Source organism: Passer montanus, unplaced genomic scaffold (assembly GCF_014805655.1).
Source record: "Passer montanus isolate IOZ18808 unplaced genomic scaffold, ASM1480565v1 scaffold2, whole genome shotgun sequence".
Lineage (NCBI taxonomy): Eukaryota > Metazoa > Chordata > Aves > Passeriformes > Passeridae > Passer > Passer montanus.
Window position 1 is genome coordinate 27,889,544 of NW_024366591.1, and position 20,729 is coordinate 27,910,272.

At 36.8% G+C, this 20,729-nt stretch overlaps 1 protein-coding gene across 19 annotated transcripts in view; it reads left to right on the forward strand.

Moving 5' to 3' along the window:
• Nucleotides 1–20,729, forward strand: part of TRDN (triadin) — a 229,716-nt gene that overhangs the window by 158,698 nt on the left and 50,289 nt on the right. For 15 of the 19 annotated variants that reach the window (XM_039707307.1, XM_039707305.1, XM_039707306.1 and 12 more), the window contains 5 exons: nt 1,482–1,550; nt 5,037–5,087; nt 6,875–6,925; nt 7,501–7,551; nt 19,319–19,348. In XM_039707307.1, coding sequence (XP_039563241.1) covers nt 1,482–1,550; nt 5,037–5,087; nt 6,875–6,925; nt 7,501–7,551; nt 19,319–19,348 — 252 coding nt within the window. The remainder of the gene's footprint in view (nt 1–1,481; nt 1,551–5,036; nt 5,088–6,874; nt 6,926–7,500; nt 7,552–19,318; nt 19,349–20,729) is intronic. The other 4 variants (XM_039707318.1, XM_039707320.1, XM_039707303.1 and 1 more) reach the window with 3 other exon arrangements.

Below are 20,729 nucleotides of genomic sequence, written 5' to 3' on the forward strand. Positions count from 1 at the left end.
ATAATAAAAAACAGGAATTGCTAAAACCACACAAAGTAGAATGAAAATGATAATTTTTTTAACAGTCATTATCAGTCTTTCTCATTATAAAACTTAACCAAGCATAATTTAATTAGTTAAAATATTCTACAGGATCTACAGCATCAAAAAGGCGGGGGGTAATATAAATAGAATATATTGAGACAATTAAAATTCAGAGTTCTCAAACTTAATTAAATCAATATCGTAAACCTGTGTAACAGTTAAGTACCTTGAAAAGTAAGTCTGAACAATGACAAGTCTTTAATAGGGGCCAGTTAAGAAATTCTGAACTGAATCATTTCACAAATGTGTGAACAAAATAGGAAGAAAATAAGGTTTATGAGCACATGAGTAGGAAACATATTTTCTGTTTCTGTAAAGTTATAGCTAAAACTCCAGCCCTTCATCCAGTCAACCATCTGCAACATAAGAGCTGGTCTGAATCTTTCTTGTATTTTTTATCTTTTTTTTTTTTTTTTTTTTTTTTTTTTTTTTTTTTTTTTTGCAATTTGATCAGAGTAGATGGTTAACTCAGTTAAATTTCCTTTAATCAATTCCTTTATTGGGTGCTTTTTGCACATCTTATTTCTTCCCCCCTTTCTATGGATAAGTTACTTGTGGATAAGTCTTATTTGACATCTTTGGAATAAAAAGATCTACCATATATATAGTCAAGTTAATATTTATTCTAAGTTATAGTCTATAACTATTATAAATCTATAGCTATATATAGATGGATATGGTCTGCAGTATATAGACTTTAGTCTATTACTATTTCAAGTTACAGTCATTCTAGGTGATTTCAAAGAAAGAACTGAATGAAGAGATAAATTCAAGGAGAATTGAAAGGTGACAAAAAACATATACAGCAAAGGAGGAATAATTTATTTCTAGACATATTTTCAAAATCCTAGAAGCTATGCTTATTCACGTACTTCTTTGTTCAAAAATTTAAATTAAATTATGGCAATCTGCAAATTCTATGGTGCATATATTGTTCTGTGTGTGTTCTACTAATGTACACATGCCCCATTTACACAAGCATAGTTATCTGGACCAGAACTGTATATCCAAACTGTATGGGGTCCTGTGGCACTCTCCAAAGATTGCCTATAATTTGTGTCTGCCTCATGTGTATGTCTGCCTGTGTTGTGCTGGAAAATTAAAAGAAGCACGTGACAACTCTGCCCCCTCTATCCCTGCATGGAGCATGTGTATTCAGCCTACTGCTCCTTTCAAAGGATTACAGGGAGGTAGGGAGAGGAGAAAAAAAGAGAGAAGACCCACAACTTTTTTCTCTTTGATAATAGTTTCTTTAGAGCAAATGGATAGTGGTTTGCCAGCACTGAAAAGTTTCCATAGTGTGTCCTTTGTTGAGAGTGGCCACAGCACTGCTTTTTGTCTCCCATTCTCATGTTTAACTTATCAACAACTTCAATTACTAAGTTATTAGTAATTAGTAATTACAGGTCCTTCTAACGTGACAAAGGAGGCTAGACTTTCTCCGCCCAACCTTCAGAAAAGAGCAGGTAGGAATTTCTTTTAAATGTCAATACAGTTGAAAACTTGCTGGTGGATATATCTGAAAAGACATCACAGGCTCCTTACCCCCCCAGTAGCACTGATATCCAGCCCAGCTGAGCCTGTCCCTCAGATCCTGAGAGCTCTTGCTGATGCAGCCATCACTGTTTCCCATAGCAGGCATCAAACTGGAATAATTCTGTGCCTGTGTCCAACAACGAGGATGCTGACTAGTGAGCTGTAGAGCTCAGTTGAAAATATATCAGCATCAAAGACTATAGGAAAAACTTATAAAGCTGTGGGGAGAAACTTCTAGAAACCTTGGTGCCTTTCTTAGTAGAGTATTTTCTTCTTGCATTATGGATTGTGGATCTGCTGCATAAACATATATTTCACATTATTTGTCTCCCATTTCAGTCATCATATCTGCCCAAACTGTGGTTCATAGATTAATCAAAGCCTATTTGCATGCCATTCCTTCCCCTCTCCATCACCTCCTCAATCCTCATGAGTGGGCCTCTGTAAATGTTACTGACAAGGTCACCGGGGACTTCTTTTTACTCTTTGCAACATGGTGTTTTGCAATTTTTTTCTTAAAGTGGATCTTTCTGGAAAATACAAGTATATCAAAGGACACAGGAAAATAAGAATTTTTAAGACTGCATATACTTCCTATTTATGTATCTTGGGAGTTTGTTACTATTCATGTAAACAAAATAAAGGTACAATTCTAGGTGAAGTGTTAAATACTCGTGGTGATTAATGTGCGTCTGGCACCTTATGCGATAAAAGAGCTATCATCACACCTCATTCCCTTTGAAGGATGGGCTAATGAATGAGCAAGGATGATGTCCAGACCAAAAACCTGATCCTAAAGCAGGCTATTTTTCATTAACTGAAGCATAGTGGTTTTATTCAAAGCAGAAAGAGGAAAAATAAATCCCTGAATTCAGAGTTGTTGCTGGGATACTCTGTAGATCATAACCCTACAAAGTTACTTCATCTATTTTATGAGGTGAATAAAATGTCTTCAGTCTTGGAGCCTAATTTTATTGAGAGCAGTTAAAGAGAACACTAGAATAATACATTTTCCACTTCTTAGTGATACAGGACATCTCAAGACTCTGTCTGAATTTATAACTAGCTTTTTAGCTGTTCCCTGCAGTAAAGAAGAGTAAAGAAGCCCATTTGTACTCACGAATATAAAAACTGATTTTCTGTTGACATAACCATATTCAAATAACTTGAGGCCAATGAAACTCTAAGTTATAATTTGCCACTTGGTTTTTGGGTAAGTATCTTACCCAGCTAACCAGAGTAGAAGTTCATTCACTGTGTCACAGTGGCACTAAAAGTTCATAATATTTCATATATAACTCTTCATTGAATTTTTCTAAAAGATATTTGCATTGTCCTGAGTTATTGACAGCATCTATCCTGTATAGGTAACATAAATTTCTTCTCACCCTGTGTTCCATGATTTATTTTCCAAACAAATTCTATTTTTTCTTCTTCTTTGCTTTTGACAAATTTTGGGATGTCTTTGAATATTTTCTTATGTCAGCTATGTGTGGATAATAAACTTATTTATTTTTATAGAGAGATTGATAGGAGAAATAAGTCAGTAGTGTGTATTTCTTTCTTGCCATGTATGTTATAGTATGCTGTCATTAAAGAAACAAATGAGCTGATTTGTATTTTCTGTGCAATACTTACACTTCCTTTAAAGCAAATGTAACATGAAATAATATCTTGCCTGTGGCATTTTTTTTTCTTAACTTGTAACATACTTTTTTCCCTTAGAAATGTAGTTATATTGTGAGCAGTAGCAGTTCACATTTCTGTCTATTTCCATTTATCTGTCATTGTCATTTGCATGTGAACTATATCTTTATCCTGAGGATATCACACACTGCTGCTGCTTCATCATTTTATACCATCATCCTAACCTGACCCAGCTTCACCCCCAGAGTAGAATGTGTGAGGAAAGCATTATGATGAAAGCTGGCTTTAAGTCAGCTTTATGTTTTTTCCCTTCTGGGACCAGTAATAAAGTGGTCATTTGAGAGCAGAAGTTTGAAAAGTCCTCAGTGAGTATGTGTTTAAGTCCTCAGTGAGTATGTGTTTAAACTTCTGAAAATGAAAACATGGTCCCTGGAAGAAAAACAGAACTGGTGATCTCAGTATCCTTGGTTCAGAGGATGGGGAACTTGGTGCACCATGTAACGTGTCCTGTGCTGAGAGTTGCACCCAAAATTTCTAAGACTCAGAAGCGCTGAACCTGCTCTAGGAACTACATATTATAAGACATCTAAGGGAGATCTGCTACATGGATGGCAAAAAACCAGCATGGGCATATGGCACAAAACCCACAAGGCCAAAGATTTGTGACTGTGGCTGCAAGGGTGGCTGCTGATCACTGAGATCACCAGTGTGCTCAGAGTAAAGTGGTCAAGTGGGGAAATGGTTGCCTCAAGTTTTTTCATATGGTCAACACAGAGGTTACCTCAAAGGGTTTCAGGCTTCACACTGGAAGTTTCCTCTCAGTCTCCTAGAGAAGAGTCCATCTGCTGCTGTGAAGACCAGGCTCCTAATTTCATCACCCATCCCTGTGCAGTGTGGTTTCTCCAACAGCTTCAGCCACCCTGGAAGTGATTTTTTTTTTCTGTTACAGCTGACACTTAAATCCAGACGGATAAGTGGATCACTTACTGGTACCATGGCAGCCAAGAGGATGTTGAGAGTTAAAATTATTTTTTAAAGTATCTTCTTTTAGCTTTTTCTGTTTTACTGAAGATTTGGTTTACTTTCATTTGGAATAAATGGCATGGGGTTTTTTTTCTATATGCTTAGGTGATATATCCTGTCAGATGGAATGCAGCTGGCTCTATTTAACATTCTGCAGGCTGTGATATTCTTTCACTCAAACTGCATACATTCAAAAGCCTATCAAATTATTTCCTCACTTTGGAAAAAAACTATTTTCTCCTAATTTCCCTGATAAATACGCCTAGGATGTCAAGAGACTGTTGCTTGAAAAAAAATGTTTAAACATTTAGTTGTTTACACAACATAGTGTATGTTTTTCCTGTGCTTGCTGATCCTGAATCCGTATTCCCTGAAGGACTGAGGTAAAGATATATTCTTCAGACAGAGAAAAGAGAAACTGTCTTTATGAAGTTTTGGACAACACCCAAAGAATTCCTAATCCTGTGTCATTGCTTGCATTTCCCTTGTCTTTTGAATTTCTCTCTTCTGTGTGGTCTCTACAGACAGTAACCCAAAGCAATTTCTATTCTTGCTTTTGCTACTAACATTATTGCTCCTTAAAAATATGACACAGTGTCTAGAGAGGATATAAAGAGAGGTCAAGTTTGCATCTCTTTATGTTCACAATTTTGGTCTTGGTTTTTAAATATTTCTTGAGTTTTCTTTTAAATGTAGAAGGATATTCCTGTTTTCTAAGTCTCAGAAACATAATTATCTTCCTACAGATTCCCTGAAAGGAAAAAATCCCAAGAACACAGAGAACTTAAGAGAAAAGGGTAAGTGAAGAAATCCAGACCTGAATATCAGAACAGTTATTCAGTCTGGAAAGAGCTCTTGAGTAGGTATATAGAAGTGTGGAAAACCAAACCCATCCTGGTTCCTGTTTAGATTATTTTAGCCATTATATTGTTTTTAGTAATATTTGTGCTCTACAGATCCCAGTAGGATCACTAGAAATCATCTGGGCTTCTTTTAAATGTGAATATTTGAATTTATGTCTTGGGAGAAATACTAAAATTTGGTTTTATACCACTTTTGGATGTTAGGGTGTCAAAAATGGGTCATCTAAATTCCATAGTAGGAACATTACTAAAGGGAACTAGACTAAATCTGGTCCATGTGGCTACAGCTCAGGAGTGTGGGTGTCTGAGAACTAAACTGGCTGAGACTACTGACACATCGCGGTGTTTGAGAGTGACTGATATCACAAATTTTTTTGTTAATTCATTGGCAACATGGACACATTTATCTCTGTGTCTAATCCTTTCCGTTGCAAGACCTCTGCTAACTGTTCACACAGGGGTCATGGGTTGCTTGATAGCATTTATTTGGAGCAAAGCCTATCTGTTACAATGTGATGTGTATGGAACACTCTCTTTCTGGAGAATACTGAAACAGCTGAAAACTTTAAACAAAACAGCAAAGGCAGTCAGTACTGTGCCTGGTACCTGAGCTGGAACGGCACACCTGAAGTACAGATTGTTACAAGGTCCCATTTTTTTGGAAGCTGGAGATAGATATTGGATGCAGTCCAGATTACGGCTTCTGAATAGATATAGAACAAAATGGCACACGTCTGCAAGGAATGTATTATTCCTTGTAAAAAACTGTAGGAAATGAAGCCAGGACGTCCCGTGTAGCTGACAATTCCCCTCTATGCTGCTGCTGTCAGTCCCTGTGTCTCACCTGGGCACGAAAAGAAGATCATAGTTTTCCTTTATTTGTGCTTATAGCTTTTAGGGGGCTCTTGGGGGATTTGTTTGTTTGTTTGGTTTGGTTTTTTATCCTTGAGTCTGCCTTGTCAGTTACTACAAAGGGAGAACTATAATATCAGGGGGTTTTTTTCTCTTCTCCTTTAATACTTTGTCATATACTGAAGAAAAAAAAAAAAAGATATAATTAAATCCCTAGACTATTTCGTTTTGACATAAAATATATTAATGTACATTTGAAGGATGAGCACTGCTTTTCTTTTATAGCCAGTGTGCCTGTCATTTTAAAAGGCCATATATACACAGGAAGTGAAATTCTGTTCACGGGCAATACCCATATGGCCTGTTCAATATTAAAAGAGTATTGGAGTCCTGAATGAGTAGCTGGCCCTTTTGTAACTCTTGAATAAAAAAACTCCCACTTACCTTTATCAACAGCCTCTGACTTTCAAGAGCAGTATTCCTCATATTTCAATTGTATCAATGTGGATTAATTTTTATTTGGGTTCAGCAAAAGAAAAAATCATTTATGCCAACTGCTCTGTAGAATTTTTTTCTTCTTTTTAAGTAATTCTTCATTGCCTGCTTGAGAGAGGGCTCCACAGTTTCCTTAAAATTCAGAGAAACTAATGACATTTTGAAGGCTTATTATTTTGCATATCCAAGACTAGAAAGATGAATGGATGACCTTGTGTTTTTTGTCCTGTTCTTTATTTCCATGCTGTTAAATCTATTTAATTATCACATCTCTTTTGCTCTCCACATATCAAATTGTTTGACTTGCTTTCTATTCAAGTGTCATCTTCTTTCCCTAACCTGACTTGTGATAAATGTTAAATGTTTCTTTCTAGACACTGGAAAAAGAAAAGATGTGAAGCCTCCAACAGCCTTAAAGGAAAAAGGTAACTTCTTATAATTATGTGGCTGGCAAATAACAAGCCTTAGCCTTCTGCTGGTATCTCAGTGCAGTTTTTATATATTTTGAATTACAGGCCATTGTCAAAAAGGGACCAAACCTAGATTCTTCTAATTTAAAAGACCTGATATATTGAAAGGAGCAGTGTCTGACATGATTCAGAAATAATAAAGTCATAACACTTCTTATTGTGGTGCTCTTTAACTGCTGCCCGACCTGCACAGCCAATACTGCAGTGGGAGTGCTAGTCAGTTCTGAGTGAATTAGTAACAGAGCTCCTACTGAATGCACATGACAGGCTGACATGATAGGCTGCACAGGAATGAGTGTATGGTTTGACCTGCAGAAACTTTGCCAGCAAATTTAGTGGGAATTATTTTTGGTTTGCTTTCAATTGAAGTTTGTGCCTTTTATTGAATTAAATGGAAATTCTAATTCTTAACACATCTATTTTATGCATTTGGCTGATCTGGTGTTATGCACATTTGTTACAGTACCAATGAGCACAGTGTTATGTTGCTAATTTTCTTCTTTCATTTTTGTGTTTGATTTCTTTTTCAGATTCTTCAAAGCGAAAAGAAATTAAGGCTTCAACTAATCCTAAGGAAAAAGGTAACAATCCCAAGCTGAACTGAAACTTAACCCAAGTTTCAGTTGAGAAAATAAATCCGTTGTTCAAGGTGTCACAAATTAGATCCTAGTTTCTTTGGTCCTGAATGTCCTTGAATGGCATCCTTTGCTGCTGAACATTCTTTTTACCTGATTGAACAAGTGACAGGTGCATATGAGGCTATACAAAGTTGTAGCCGTGGTATTTTATAGACTCTAAAGTCAAAAGGAATTTGTTTCTTTTTTCTTGATTTTGTCTCGTTCTTTCTATTTAAATTAGTCATTTCAGATTGCATTTTACTTTTTTTACATATTATGTGTAAATGTATTACTTTTCTCTCTATTCTCATTATGAAATATCAGCACTAGCCATCAAATAAAAATTAATTACACTTTATAGTACATCTCAAATACTAGGCATATTCAAGCACTGTAATTATAATTAACCAACTATGTTCAGGTTTATTTACTCATATCAAATAAATTCAAACAAAACTTAGTTTACTTTTATCCTGTTTGAATATGGATTAAATTCACTTTTTCATTATAAAACAGTTGCTCAAGTTAAATATGTAAATAATGGATAACGTGGATAAAAATAACAAGTTATTACTTGTTAGCTAAAAACAGTCATTTGAGTCATGGGAATGTAGTAGTCTATCTTAAAATCTTCCAATCAGTTTTGAAAACTGTTTCAGATAATTGAATAATGCTGCTTCCTACCTTTAGATTTTCCCTAAGGAACACTGGAAGTATTGAGGCAATATTTTCTCTGACAAAGTTATGAGAGAAAACATTTGCAAGTTTTTAAGTGCAGCTATTTCATAGTGTATAGCAGAAGAGCAGAAATCAGCTATTACTTTGCATAGTTGTATAATTCTGAATCAAATTAAAGGCTTAAGTGCTACCAGAAAAAAGTGCTATTGAGAGTAGCTCTGTCAAGAAGGACTTGGGGGTGCTGCTGAATAAGAGGCTGGACATGAGCCATCAATATGCTCTTGCAGAGTCAATAGTATCCTGGGCTGCATCAAAAGCAGTGTGGCCAGCAGGTCACAGGAGGTAATTCTTTCCCTCTACTCTACTCCGGTGAGACCCCACCTGCAGAGCTGCATCCAGCTCTTGGGTCCCCAGCACAGAAAGAACATGGACCTGTTGGAACAAATCCAGAGGAGCCACCAAGATAATTAGAGGGATAGAGCACCTCTCCTGTGAGGAAAAGCTGAGCAAACTGGGTTTCTTCAGCCTGGAGCAGAGAAGGCTTTGGTGTGACCTAACTGTGGCCTTCCAGTACTTGACAGGAGTCTTCAAGGAAGATGGAATGAGAGTGTTTACAAGAAAATGTAGTGACAGGACAAGGGGGGATGGCTTCAAACAAAAGGAAAGTAGGTTTAGATTAGATATGGGGAGAAATTTTTACTGTGATGTTGGTGAATAAGTTGCCTAGAGAAGTTGTGGATCCACCCTGGAAGTGTTCAAAGCCAGGTCAGATGATGCTCTGATTTATGTGGCCTAGTCAAAGATGTCCCTGCTGCCATGGGAGGTGGGTTGGAACTATGTTGTCTTTAAGGTTCCTTCCAACCCAAACAATTTTATATTTCTATGAAAGTGAACTAGGGCTTAAATGGTCTGAAACTCCTTGTAGTAGTTAAAGTAGATGAACCTGAATTGTCAGTTCAAGGTCCAGGGCATTAGAAAAATAGGGACACATTATTGTACCATTCAATTCAGTTTGCTTTAGCCAACAGGGAGCAATAACCCTTCACAGATAAGAGTTGGCAAGTGTTGAAAGAGGCCATACAGAGAAGTGATAGAGCCATCTTTCCTGGAAGTATTAAAAAAATTTATGGGTATGGCATTTGAGGACATGGTTTAGCAGTTAAAAATGGTGGTGCTGTTAGACTGACACTTGGACTTGATCTTAAAGGTCTTTTACAACTTTAATTCTATGTTTCCAAGTGTGGGTATATTTTTCTATATTGATTATTGGTTTAATAGAACTTGGTTTATTATTTTAAGCTTGAAGCAAGCAAGGCCTATGGTCTTCCTGTTAGGTTCTTGCACAAATGTCTATGAAACATAGTTAGGTTAATGAACACTTAAACATTAATTAGATCCTTAAGTATTTGACTCTTGACCTTATAATTGAGTTTCTTCTCTAATTCTTCTCATAAATATTTCTGGTTGAAAGATTGATTTATTTAAGTGATAACAAGAATAAAATCGTATTTACTTCAAAAAAACAAGAATTGCAAAGAAGGAATATATGTCTATAAAAGTGTTTTAATTGCAATGCTAATGAATTAGCTTCAGTGAAGTGTCAAACAGCCACCCAACTATACAAAGAGTAAGCATTTTAAAAAAACTTGATTTACTCAGTTTGATCAGACAGTGAAACAACTGGTGAATAACAGCTCCTGTCAAACTCCAAAACTAAACCATTTCAAGAAAGGACATGTTTAATCAAACACTGTGCAATTCCTCTGGCTTCATATGAAGCAGTTTATGCTCAGTATATTTGAAAAGGAAAGTTACTACCCAAAAGTGATTAGCTCTACTTTCTCTCTTTTCTTTATAGTAAAAGACTTCTTCCTGTAGTAGCTGATAGAACACATGCAGAATCTTTCTTATGGTATAGCAGTAGAAACTACAAGCTATGTTCAGAAATGAACTTTCATTTCATGCAGATTTTTTCTACATGGCCTAACTTTTTGACCTACAGATTAAAGCGCTGTAAGAAACATAAAAATCTATGCTGTTGTGTTGTCTTACAGTCTTGTAATCTTATAGTTTCCTGCAAAACATAAGAATGAAGATTTGAATATTTAGTGTGAAAGTATGCTGAGTTTAACTCTACTGAAGTTTAAGGTCACATTAGAGACACTTATGATTGCTCTTTTAAAGAAGGCTGGGTGAAGTCTGAAGTAGAATTGATTGGTTTTATACTTACAGCAGGGTATTTGGATGGGCAGTGGACTCTATCAAACTCTAGTGGAGTTTGATAGCCCTGGGTTTACACAGTCTTTAGCAGCTTCCCAAGTGAGATGAGCACTACCCACTTCAGTTATTCCTACTGGATTGGATACAGCCTTGTATATCATCTGTGGATGTACTTGATACCTTGCACAACTTACTGAGAACAAATGATATCTCACACCTGAGACAGCATTTCTCTTTGACTCTAGCTGACTCTATGAGAATTGAAAATACTTGGATTAAATTCTGTCAGACACACGACCGGGCCAACTACCTGCTAAGTCTTGCGTATCTTAGGTCTGCCCAGTGAGCAGGACTATAGATCCTTCAAGGCTCTGAAGCAAGACTGCAACAGAAAAGTTGAGTAGGAAAGTTGAGCTTGAGTGGGAAGATGTCAGGTTGCATACTCATACATAGTGACACCACTTTTATGTCAACAATAGGATTCAGTAATTTGCTAGTCATCCAAGTTTGTGACACAGCAAATCTTACACATTCTTCCTTTGGAGGAAGTTCAGCTCAGCGACTGCAGGTTTTTAAGAGTTGTTTCTGTCTTTTCTGTTTCATGTGACAGATATGCTGTTTCTTAGCTTCTGAGATTAAAACAAGTACAACATTTCCAAAAGCAAATACAACTAACTCAGTGACACTGAATATGCATGACAAGACATTGACATTTTGTCAGAAGACGGTAACCCCAATGTGTAAAGTGGCTTTAAGCATTCATGTGGGATGCTGTGCATCACTAACCCTCTCTTTCTTAACAATGATAAGTGACATGTCACATACATCAGGCAGACAGTTTGAGAAAAGCCTCTCTGGGGAAAAGTATTCCAGAAATTTTTTGGCCATTGCCCTGTAACCAAGTGTGAGCAGTAGGTCAACTTTAAGAGCACTTTGTTTTTTTAGCCAGTTGACTGTGCATGGGGTGCTTCCTCGGAGGGGACATCTCAGGTTAGACTAGCCAACCAAAAATGCCTTGAGACATAGCAGTGTTTGGATCAGCACTTGCTACTTTACAGAAATCTGTCAAATCCAGTGTAAATTGCAGTAACAGAAGTGGCCTCAGTGCAACCCCTTTGTTATGATAAATACATTTCTGAAATATGAAAATCAAATTTACAGATGTTAAATGTAGAATTATACTATAAAATAAAGAACTAATATGAGAGAACTAATAGAGAACTAAAATGTAAGGTAGATAAATTTGTATAGAAAATCTCAATATCAACCTGTTCAAATGACCCATCCATTACAGAACATCATTGCTTCACACTGTCAGTAAGAAATACTTCAAGAAAATACCAGAGCTTTAAAAGTCAGACTAACATAATGACACATATATAACCAAGACTGAGTCATAACAGCAGGTATAAAATTCCCATTTTGAGTCAGTATTCTCTGTAAATATTCTTCAACAGACATTAGAAAATAAGAAAAAAGAACAGAAATAACATAAATAATGTGAACGAACACCAAATTAGAAAAGGGAGTTAAAATTTTAATTCCAAAAAGAAGTTTATATGAAGATAAGGAATGTTTTATGGCAAACTACAAAGTGTGAAGTTGTCCTCGTGGCTTGATACTTTATTTTCTTACTATTTTTCCTTAAGGAAGATATTCAAGCTGAATAAGTAGCACCTGCATAGGTGTGTAGAAATATACTTTCAGTAACAAAAACAGGTTTGTAAATGAAAGTGTATCTACAGATACTTCGGGTGTTTCCTGGAGTTAGGGACTGCTACATGCTGGTACAACCAGAACTCCATAACAGCATTCTGAAAAGTCCTCTGAATCACAAAATCACAGCCTTACAAACTCATTTATGCTGGAAAAGGTGTTCAAGATTATTGAATCCAACCTTAGACAGAACAACATCCCATTGTCAACTAAACCATGGCACTAAGTGCCATTTTCAGTTGTTTTATGAACACCTCCAAGAATGGTGATTCCAACAGCCTGGAAAGTCTATTCCAATGCTTAGTAACCCTTCCTGTCCTGATGTCCAACCTGAACCTCGCCTGGTGCAGTTTGAGGCCTGTCCTATGTTTCTGGCTATGGTTACCTGGGAGAAGAGATTGACCTTCACCTGCCTAGAGCCTCCTTCCAGGCAGCTGTAGGGAGCAGTAAGGTCTCTCCTGAGCCTCCTTTTCTCAAGGCTAAACACCCCCAGCTCGCACAGCTGCTCCTTATAAGATTTGTGCTGCAGATACTCCAGCAGCTTCATTGCCCTTCTCTGGACACACTCCAGCACCTCAATGTCCTCCTTGAAATGAGGGGCCCAGAAATGAGACTATTTTTTTTTATTTTTTGCATGTTTATGTAATAAATCAAAATTCTTGATGCATAATACTATTGTTTCATGTATTATTTTAGGTCAGAAACAAGGATTCTCTCTGACTGGGAAAATGTGCTTCTCAGGAGCTGACAGAATCAGGCTTATTCTGTTTTATTGATATTTTTCTCATAGACCTATAGAATAGTTTATATTAGGAGGGATCATCTAGTTCTACTCACCCTGGCATGGGCAGGGACACATCAAACAAGACCAAGTTTCTTAAAGGCCTATCCAACCTGACTCTAAACACTTCCAGTGACGGGTTATTCACAATTTCTCTGAGCAACTTATTCCAGAGCCTCATCACCCTCACAGTAAAAAAATTCTTCCTAATATTTAATCTAAACCTCTTTCTTTTCATTTTGAAGCCCTTTCCCCTTGTTCAGTCTCTATATATTCTTGTAAAGAGTGTTTCTCCCTCTTTCTTGTAGGCTCCCCTCAGCTATTGGAGACTTCTATAGGGTGTCCCCAAAAAATTCTCTTCTCCAGACTGAACAGACCCAACTGTCTCAGCTTGTCTACATAGCACAGGTGCTTCGGCCTTCTGATCATATTCATGGTCTCCTTTATATTCACTGGAATTCTTCATATCCTTCTCAAATTGTGGGCCCCAGAACTGAACATGGTACTGCAGCTGGGATCTCACCAGAGTAGGACAGAGTCTCCTCCCTCTCCCTGCTGGCCCAAATGCTTTTGATGCAGCCGAGAACATGGTTTGATTTCTGGGCTGTGAATGCACATTGCTAGGTCATGTCAAACTTCTTGTTCACCAACACCCCCAAATATTTCTCCTTTGGGCTTTCTCGATCCATTCTCTGCCCAGTCTGTATTTGTGCTTGGGATTGTCCCAGTCCACATGCAGGATCTTGCACTTGGCCTTGTTGAACTTCATGAGGTTCACACGAGTTCTCAAATGAGCCACAGTCCCTCTGGATTTATGGCCCCAATTGCACTGGACCAGTATCCACACACAGTCAAAGAGAACTTGCTCAGGGACGCTCCCATACTCTTTCTACTTCTACCAAGTGACTTTACAGAGAGAGGACTGTGGTGGTTTAGGAATAGTATTCTCCAATTTAGTGCTCCCACTGGAACTCCAAACCATGTACTGCTCAGTCACTTTCCGCTCACTCCCCCACTGTGGTAGGGTGGAGAAGAGAATTGGAGGCCCAAAAAGTACAGATTGTGAGTTGAATTAAGAACAACTTGCTGGAAACAGCAATGAAATAAGACAATGAACCGTAGCAGCAACAATATTAATGGCAGAGAGTATAAGAAGAAAAGCAAGTGATTTGCATGCAAATGTTCCCTGTGGAAACCTCAACAACTGAGCCCTCTGTCCACCACCTACAGAACCTGGTATCCATCTCTACCTCCATGCCCAGAAAATCATGTGATGACATATAGAATTACATCTGTGTCCTTGCTATGCTCCCTTCTGACTACTGTAAAAATTAACCCTATCATAGCCAGATCCAGCACATGGGGTTAATAATCCATACAGTGTGAATACTGATAATTCAACTCACAGTTTGTACACTTTCCTTCTAGACAACATCCTTGCGTATTCTCATTAAGGCATTGCTGGTAGTAAAGAGAAAAACACTGTAAACTTTTTGGGGGTTATCTAGCGAATAATTTTTTTCTTAGTAGGTCAGCAGCTATGTCTTACAAATTAATGCAAAAAGGGATAGGCAGGTTATGAGGGAGTTCAGCTATAACATCAGTCTTGCCCATTAGTGATAAAATGCATGAATATAATTGAATAAGAGGTTATTTCTCCGAAACTGTTCATTAAAATCTGGACCAGAGGAGGAAAAGGGCAGGAAAGGTTTTTCCTGCTACTGAATGAGAATCATTCTAAATAACAGATGCTCCAGCCAATTTAAAGGCTAAATTCTCCTCTCTGATACTCACTATACTAGTTCTTTTAACTGCAGTTTCTTAACATGAGTAAGATTTCACTTGGCATGAATAAGAGAAATTCTGAACTCAAAAAGAATGAAAGAGGGAGAGAAAATTATCTTTAAGGCAGGTCTGAGAGAGAAATATCACTGTATTTGGTTCTCAAATATTTTAAAACAATATCTTCTTAAGCTATGAACAGATGGACAATTTATGGTGAGATGGGCAAAGACAGTATCAACTCAGTGAATGCCAGATGCTTTGCTGTGGCTGTCTACATGAGGTGGTTTTCACTTCAGCATAACAGCATGCATATGAACAGTTTTCACAGAGTACCTGAAACATGGGATGAGTTTGCATTTGATCTTGTTTCACCACAGCTTACATGTTTATAAGGAAAATAATTATTAGAACTTAGTTAAAACTTCAATTACTTTCAGACAAAAGAGTTACTGTGTCAGGGCAAATATACTTAAATTTCTGCAGAGTTATTCAGAAATTAAAAACCTGTCAGAAATTTGGTGAATTCATAATTAAATTAAGAACAAAACCAAATATCTGGAAAAACACCGAGTTCCAGCCTGCATTTTATCTAGAAATGGAAACTATATCTTAGTAGTAACTGTTTCCAATACATTAATAAAGTTATAAGCACAGCATTTATTTAATGGTTTAAATAGACCTTTATAAAGTTTCATTATAAGAATTACTGCAGAAGCTAAGGAGCTGCAGCCTAAGACCTACAGTATTAAAGAAAATAAATATCTAGTTAGGAATCAGAGACCAATTGATTAATTTTCATCTTGCAGCTTGTTTACAGAATAATTGCTTATGATTCTGTGTCTGGACTCGTGTTATATTCCTTAATGAACACGATGAGATATAAATAACAATGTAATGAAATTTTCAGATGACAAAATCAATTCAAGAATTCAGGATCAGAAGGGGTTGTGATACATTGAATTTATGAGGTGAACAGACAGCACCATGTCAAAGAAAATTTCGTGTCAATAAATGGAATTAAATATGTAGTGGAGGGAAAATATTAAAGATGCATTTATTTCTAAATTCACTATGTAAATCCAGGAAAGTACCTAAGTATTGCTGCAGACAAGTCAGTGAAAAACTTTCTTCCATATGCAAATGCATTAGGAAAAAGGCATAAAATGTTCTAAAGCTATTGCATAAATCAAAGCTGCATCTTGTCTGGAGTGTTGTGTACAAAACCCTTACATGATAATGTGGCACTGGAGTGGGCTAGGAAAAACAACAAAAGTCTCATACAAAGTGAAATAGGAAAGATTCAAGATTTCCTCTGAGTTTAATTAGTATAATCATGATAAGACTGAAAATCACAAACCTTAGTCAAGGGCTCTTTAGAAATGACACAGAGGAACTGGATATCTGTATGGAAATATAGTTTTCATAATTAATTATTGCACATTTAGAAATAAACTTCCTGTTTCAGGATGGAAACCAATTGCTTCTTATAAGAAAATAAAGGGAGAATTGGTAGAAGAAGACACTTCTGTGACAGTATTTAGACTAAATATCTGTTTCTGGCTATTGCTGGGTCATAAAGCTACATAGAAAGGACTGCTTTTGAGTAGGAACCAGTGTTTTCAAGATTTTTGCTACTTTCAAGATATCTTCGTGATTTTGGAAAAGTTTGTGTTTGCTCAACAGCTCAGAAAAAAGTCCTTTCAAAACACCACTATGTATGAGATTGAAGGACTGCTGGTGATCAAGGTTCAAGTTTTGGAAAAAAGTCCAAAACAATAGAACAATCTTAAACTTGAAAATTTTTTTCCTCCTTGAAAATACTTCCTGCATTATCACAGTTTTCTGACCTTTCCACTACTGGAATGTACCTTTCTTTTCCCACCTTACATTAAAAAAAAAAAAAAAAAAGAAAAAAAATTGAACAAGGTCCTCCATGCCTTGTAATGAATTTTTTAAACCTATTTACAAATCCTAAAATATGACAATGCTCATTTCTGGATTCTGGAATATTTGTCAATCTAGATTTGTAATTCCAGAACATGGTGTGTATATTCTTGATAAATGTGTTTTGCTTTGTATACTATTTATATTAACTGAAAAACTATGACTGGTTTGGATAGGCTTAAAAAAGACAGACAGATTTAAGGCTGCTAATAGAGTCGTCTTTGAAGAGCTTTGTGTGTACAAATTCCTGATTCAAGAACAAGATGACAAGTCTCATCAGTACAGAGCAAAATAAGTTGACTCAAGAATTTGTTCTTTCTCCAAATAAGCAGGGTAAAAAGCACATTGCCAAGAGCATCCCTTATATGGGAGCATCACATTTTCTAGTTAATCACTCTATTTCATGCTCTTCTCTCACTAGCTACCATACATTATTCAATAAGTAATCTGGTCTTTTATCGCTGGCAAACCAAGTTCCTTGGGTAAACTAGCCATCTTTTTGCTGCTTTTCAGATTCAGACATATTGCTCAGCTTCTGAAAAAAATGATGTAAAGGATGGAGTTCTGCCCTTTTTCATTTATTCCTTATCACTTTGCATTTGAGTAGCAGGATTTCACCAGAGCAATGCTACTGGCTACAGTGGTCGGAATGAGGCCTCTTCTGTCTCATGAGATTTGTTGAGTATTCAGTACATTCCATCAGAAAGACAGTGGCCAAGGTGAAAATTCCAGCCGATATCCCAACAGGATATAATAGCATGATAAGAGCCTGCAGCAGCAGGCCTGGAGGGGCCCAGCTCTACCTGGGGAGCAGAAGCACAGTGAGCCACATCCCATGAGCTGGCAGTATGGAAGTCAGGAGGAGCCCAGAGGTGCTCTGCACGTTCACCTATAAGCCCTTCCCAGAGTTTCAATATTTGGGGTTTCTGTTGATTTGGGAGTCACTTCAACACACTCCAAGTGGCTATACAAGTATGCCTTTCCAAAACCACCGAGGCTCCTATGGCAGTCTCTAGGGGTAACAATTACTCAATCTGCTGTAACCACAGTTTGTGAAATGTGCACAGCACAGCTTTGATACACACATTACCTAAAAAAGAGAAGTGATTGCAAAGAGTGTTAGACCCCAGAAACCTTGTGCCAGTTTTTCAGCAATTCTAGTCACAAAATCTTTTTTTTGAGCATATTCTTGAGATGCTTAAAATTTGTCTAATTCTCAAAGGAGGGTAAGTTGTAGAAAACATGAAAAATCTTTGAAATCAGAATATTTTTGTCACAGACCATTGATAAATACCATTTTAATAATTCAAGGTTTAACCAGTTCCTTCTTGATCCATTTTACCCAAATGCACAGTTTCAAGTAAAATGATTTCTCATTTTAAGAACACTGAAGAGACAGAGATCAGCACACAAAATGCAAACATTTGAAACTACTTGGGAGTAGTTCCATCTTCTGACCTCATGATCCTTGATTTCTGTCCTGTACATTATCCAATAAAGGCAGAGTTACACTTCTGTTTCATTTCCAGTTCTAGTGCCACACCTGATCCATTCATCTCGGCAGCTGAACATCCTTTTCAGGGAAGTACAGGCTCTGAATCCTAAATCCTCTCTCTTCTTTTCCTCTAAATGCTAGCCTAAGGCAGAGGCTTACTAAGACCACTTCTAACAGATATTTCAAAATAAAGTGACAACTGTAACTGTACTTTTAGATGTTTTGGTCCTATAAATATGGACTGGGGAATGGGTAGTGCATGGATTTTGAAGAGATTTAAGAATAAGCTTGGCTTATCTCCATCAGAGTTGCAGCAGTCATCTGTAAATGCAGGTAACTCATTTTAGCCACCTCATTCCTTTTAGTAAAATTTTGTTATGATTTCACAGCACTCATTGTAGATATATGCAAGGTTTTATTGGAATACTGAGCTGAGTTTTAGGGGACTTTTATTCTGTCTCCAGAGTTTTAATATTGGGCACACATGACAGCTTCCACTGAGGAACTAATTCCAGGTTTTTAAAATTTGGTTTAAATTTTAAAGTATCCATTTTCTTCCAGCCTCTTTGCCATTTTCCTTCCCACAAAACTCCTGATAGGGGGTTTAGAGGTGGTATTGCTGGATAATCAGGTCTTGAAAGTCTCAATATTTGTCAGATGCTTAGAAACATAATTTCGGGCAGTTTTTTATGTCTTTTTTAATGCATATTTTTAATACTACAATTTCCAATAGCACACATTTCTCTTAAACTGATCATGCCTCATAACCTTTATGCCTTGCCATTTCAATCTATCCTCCTCCTTCATTGCTGATTTTGAAATATTCACTCTATGACTCTATCCCATTATCAATGTCTGGAAGGAAGGACAACCATGACTAAAGCTTTGTGTGAGAATGTAGAAAGCTGGAAAATACTCTCATCAATAGCAGAGCTGGGTGTCTGTGAGGAAATGCTTCAGCTTCTTCATCTGGCAAAGAAAATTATTCCTTTATGGTATGATATATGTGGGGTTTGATATGTGCCCACAAAGGCACATGTGTTTGAATTATTTTTACTGATACTGCTATTACCTTCAATTTTGAAAACAGTGTATTTTTGGTTTTGTTTCAGCTGCAGTGAAAAAGGAGGGGGAGAAGAAAGGTAAATCAATCTTTTCCCTTGACTGAAACGTCTTTCAGGCTGTGACTGCTGTGAGAAATGTTTCTTTCATTCAGTGATACGATTGCGATGATATACAGCATTGTGATGACATACAGCACCTCCTGTGCTACCATCAGCCAACTTTATCTGCTCCTGCTGTGATAACACTGTTGTCATTTCCACTATTGGTAACTCCTTTTTAAAACAGGCAAATACAGACCAGTATCAGACACTTCATCATTCTGGCTGGGAGAAAAATGAAAGACCTTTGTAACCATGTTAGGATTTGTCAGGGAACAAAACTTGCAGTGAACCCTGCATGCTGACCTGGCCGCTTGCGCTGTGCACAAGTTGCTTTTCTAGACACATTTAATTTCCTCTTTTCACATATATAGGGAGCTTGCATGCAACCTTTGCTAAAGTAATTCTCCGATATTTTAATAGATTAGTGGAAAAATTTGCCCTAAATCAGAACAAAAAATATTACTTTTATTTAAGGATAAATATAATGTATTTATCAGACCCTAAATATCTATTTATAGTGTTGTCTTTCAGAATAAGATTTGCTGAGTAAAAACTTTTTTTTCTCCTAATTTTGTGATTTTATTCAAACAGCAAAAATAATGAAATATTTGCACTGGGGCGGTATTTTTTTTTAACCTGTTCAACTTGATTGAGTATTGGGCTTATAAATATTGTCTTTCTCACTAAATAGAGCAATCAGAATATTTTCAGAACATATCCATATATTTCTTAGGATTATTTGAGATTTTTTTAAATTCAGTCAGAAAAAAAAGCTCTTTATTATTGATGGGAGATTTGGTGGATGGGGGAACTGAGGCCTTTTGTGTCTTTTGCCATTTGGAAATTCTGTGGTTCACATAATTGAACAATGGAGCCAACCCTTATTGTCTATACATGAAGACATTTTCAATCCTACTAATTATTGGTTTTTTCTGTTATCCCTGTACAGAGCTGTTAACTGAACTGAAAAAAAAATTACAGTCTCAACTGTTTTATCAGCTCATGAGTGAAAACTTGGCTGTGTTGATGTTAGTGGCAAAATTCCCATTCACTCCACTGAGGCCAAAATTTCACTTCATGTCTTTAACAGAACAATAAAATTAATTTCAGTTATCAAAACCAGCCATGCTTAAGAGGTATTAAGCAGGATATTTTGTTCAAGATTAATTTGCAACAACTGAGGCATGAAAGGTAGCACATGAAGCAGGGAGAATCAGAAAACTGGAAGCTACTCACAGAGCCACTGGTTTTCAGATATCAAAATGTCTGCAGTTTTCAAAAACATGAACTGCTACACCCTTGGTGGAAAGAAAATAATGAGGTAGTTGTTAAGGGTGCTATTTCTCTCACCCTTGTC